At 41.5% G+C, this 3,932-nt stretch overlaps 1 protein-coding gene across 1 annotated transcript in view; it reads right to left on the minus strand.

The window, feature by feature from the left end:
* The window catches only part of TBCD (tubulin folding cofactor D), a 380,958-nt gene that overhangs the window by 376,330 nt on the left and 696 nt on the right, over positions 1-3,932 (minus strand). Inside the window, exon 2 of the mRNA XM_015426300.1 lies at positions 1,706-1,924. Within this exon, the coding sequence (XP_015281786.1) occupies positions 1,706-1,898 (193 nt within the window). The 5' untranslated portion in view covers positions 1,899-1,924. The remainder of the gene's footprint in view (positions 1-1,705; positions 1,925-3,932) is intronic.

Below are 3,932 nucleotides of genomic sequence, written 5' to 3' on the forward strand. Positions count from 1 at the left end.
GGGGGGGGGGGGTTAAGTTTTAGTTTGCACCTGAAAGCCTCCAAGAGATTAGATGACCATTTGGTCTTGATTATCTATTAAGGAATAAAACTCAAGCACGGGAACTGAAGGAATGGGTGTTCAAAAAGGATGGGCTTACAGATCATGATGTGATGGCACCATTATTCAAGTTTTTAAAAAGGGATTACTGTAGGTCCCTGTATTTAGAGAAGTTAACCAGCCTGGAATTAAGATCGGCTTTTACAGCTTTAAGATTTCAATCCATGCCCTCAATGATCAAGACTAGTTGTTTCTTTGGTATCCCTGCCCCCCTTAGACTTTGTCTTTGTGATATGGGGGAAGTGGGTAATATTGTACATTATATTCTGAGATGCCCATGGCATGAAGCCCCTAGGCTAAAGTACATCATCCCTATTATTCCGCAGCATAATGGACTCTCCGATCTTGATCTGGTCAAATTTTTACTCTCGGACCTTGACCACTATGTCTCTAGAAGAATGGCGTTATTTGCCTTAGCAACAAGGAAAATCAGAATGAGTTTAGTATTTAATGCAAAGTAGGAGTATTGGAGTATACTGATATATATATTTTTATTGTTTACATTACCATTTTATAGTCTGATGTATTATGTTATGGCCTATGGCTAAGACAATAAACTTATACTTGACTTGACAGTACAGCAATTTTAATCAAAATCTGAGATGTAGTGGTTAATTAAAAAAATAATAATGGTGATCTGCCGTGGAATAACCCCATTAAAGAAGATAACAGCAGTTACCCAGACGTCCTTGCTGGTGGGAAGGGGCTCACTGTATGGGAATGTTCAGTCTGGAGAAGAGGAGGTTAAGGGGGGACATGATTGCTCTCTTTAAGTATTTTAAGGGCTGTCAGAGGGCAGGGAGCTGTTCCTGTTAGCAGCAGAGGATAGGACTTGCAATAATGGATTTAAATCAAGGGCAGGATGGTACCGGCTGGATATTAGGAAAAACAGTAAGAGTTGTGCAACAGTAAGTTGTACAGTAAGTTGTACAGTAAGAGTTGTGCAACAGTGGAATCAGCTGCCTAGGGAGGTGGACAAAGACAAAGACTTGTCAGGGACGCTCTAAGGGGGGGTTGGACTAGATGACCTGTATGGCCCCTTCCAACTCTGCGATTCTATGATTCTATAATATTTTCAAATACTATAATATAATTATATACTATTCTCTATATATACTATTATATACTATTCACCTTTATCAAAAGGAAGAATGCATGAAGCATTAATGGCATTCTTCTGGCACCAGAGATTCTTCCAAAAGGGACTCAAGCTGCATTTGCAAAAGCAATGAATGAAAACAAGAATATTCATACAGAAGTTCAGATCTGTACAGCAAGGCAGTTAGTGGCAAACATGCTTAATACTGATTAAGATGAGGAATAACAGATATGAGAACAAAATGGTTTGGTGAGGTTTTAGACAACTTCAGTGGAAATTTCAGGATTCATATTGGTAATTGATTTTGACAAAGTAATCATGGTTTCAGGATCCTGAAATAAAAAAACAGATTATTGTCTCTACTGCAGATGTCAGGGCAGAAGAATCGGGCCAAGTGATACTGGCTTACCTAAGATCACTAAGACTAACTTCTTGTTACTCGTAGATATTTATCTAAATACCATGTTGCAATATCAGATGTACATTATCAACATTGCAAATACATACCTGTAAATTTCTGAATTGCTGTTTCTTGCAATATCAAGTCCTCATGCACTAATTTGAGATTGTTAATCAACTCCCGTGCTTCTTTACTGTCTGTAAAACTTGCAAGTATGTTTCCCCTGGCAATGACATCAGGCTCCAAGCGCCGATTGTCCTCTTGCTCAGGCTCATCACCATTTTTCTCATTTATAACCATCTTCAGTTCCAACAGTGATTTCTTCTCTAGCAAAACAATGGCAAATCAGCATTTACTGTGGCAGTTAAACTATTAAATTTGCTTCACCTCTCACACATAAAATAGCTAAAATCCAGTTTGGTGTAGTGGTTAAGTGTGCGGACTCTAATCTGGGAGAACTGGGTTTAATTCCCCACTCCTCCACTTGCACCTGCTGATGTGACCTTGGGTCAGTCACAAGCTCTGGCACAGCTGTCCTTGAAATAGAGCAGTTTGTGTCAGAGTTCTCTCAGCCCCACCCACCTCACAGGATGTCTGTTGTGGGGAGGGGGAGGGAGAGGAGTTAAGCCGCTCTGAGACTCCAAGTGAAGGGCGGGGTATAAATCCAATCTCTTCTTCTTCTTCTTCAATGTAGAACTTAAAAGCTTCTGGATTTAAATGCACTTAAGTTCCCCAAATATCCTTGATGGTACAAAAGGAAAAATTTTCTCTTACTGTGTCCCAAGTTTGACATGTGCTTCAGCAAACCACCATCTACTAGTTCCTCTAAATCCCCATCTTTCATTGTGCCTAGCTCATCGTCTACCCAGCGATTCGAAAGCTTCGGCAAGTAGATAAGATAACACCCCTTGGGAGGTGTTAGCTGCCAGTGTGACATCTGCGGCGCGGCAGAGATCAAAAGTGGAAAAATCTGTTTCGGCATCCCCTGCAGTGGAGTGAATCGGCCAGGCGGTGGCAGTGTGGCAGTGTGACATCGAGAGCCCTGACGTCATCAGCCAGCCGACAGAATACATGCCGTCGGGACATGACTGATACAGCCTGCAGATTAAATATTGTATGTTGTCTTCCCTATCCCCCACGAATATATTGTTAGTCCATTGTCTCTGAGTAACCGTAAATCGCTCTGAGCCCGCATGAGTGGGAAAAGGCGATCAATACATTGAAAGTATTATGATGATGATTATTATTATTTTAAAAAATAAACTGTAGTTCTTTTTCTTGCACATATATGTATATCTCCATAAAGAGCTATACTTTTTATAAAAGCTGGTAATTCAGAGAACTAGTAGATCACAGGAATAGATAATTATAATGTTACAGTGATCTAGCAGTTCTTGATGCCTCATTGCAATTGTGAATGTCTCTGCATTTGCAGCAGGCAGTGAAAGGGAAATGGAGAGCCCTAGCAGCGTATATGTAGCAAAACTCTCAGAGAAATGTTTTCTCCATGCCTCAGAGACTAGAACTTTGCCATGGAATAATTCTAGACCCACTAAAGTTTGGGGTTTATGTAGAGTTTATTCCAAGTTAGGTCATAACAGTTAATTCATCTTTATAAGAATTAACCAATACAGAGTGGGTTTTATTTAATGAGATTTTTTTTTTCAAAAATCTAAATGAACCTTCACTGAATGTAATATGCAACATGCATATCGTAGAAAATTGCTTGAGAAATCACACACCCTTTCTAAATAAAAACTTAAATGGGGCCTAGACTCAAGCCCAATGGAAACTACAAACACATGACCTGGGAGAAATGTACCATTGAATCGCAATCAACTCATATCAACACCTTCCACAGGGCATTCTAGGCATGAGATGAGCAGAGGTGGTCTGCTGTCACATGGCCTTCCTCTGCATACCACAGCTTTCCTTGGTGGTCTCCCATCCAAGTACTGACCATGTCTGACTCTGTTAAGCTCTGAAACCCTAAGGAGCGTCGGTCAAACTGGGCTGATCCGCAGACTGAGAAAAACCATCCCCCTAATCCAAAATGTATGTAAGGGCTGGTTGCCATTCCTGAAAACTCAGTATTCTGCACATGCTCAGTCTCCCTCCTCCGATTCCTTATATTTCCATGGCCAAACCGTGGCATAGCACTGAACACAGATGAGAAGATACGGGTTGCGGCAAGGTTGGGTTTGCAAATTCAGAGCCTTATAACGTACTTTCTCGAGACATGAGCCTGCTTAGCTTGGCCTCGATTTCCTCCCCCCCCCCCCAAAACCCCCCCCCCCCTTTTCCCGGCCCGCTGAAACGGGGGGGGGCCCCCCC

The sequence above is a fragment of the Gekko japonicus genome, unplaced genomic scaffold (assembly GCF_001447785.1).
Source record: "Gekko japonicus isolate JY-2015 unplaced genomic scaffold, Gekko_japonicus_V1.1 scaffold501, whole genome shotgun sequence".
Lineage (NCBI taxonomy): Eukaryota > Metazoa > Chordata > Lepidosauria > Squamata > Gekkonidae > Gekko > Gekko japonicus.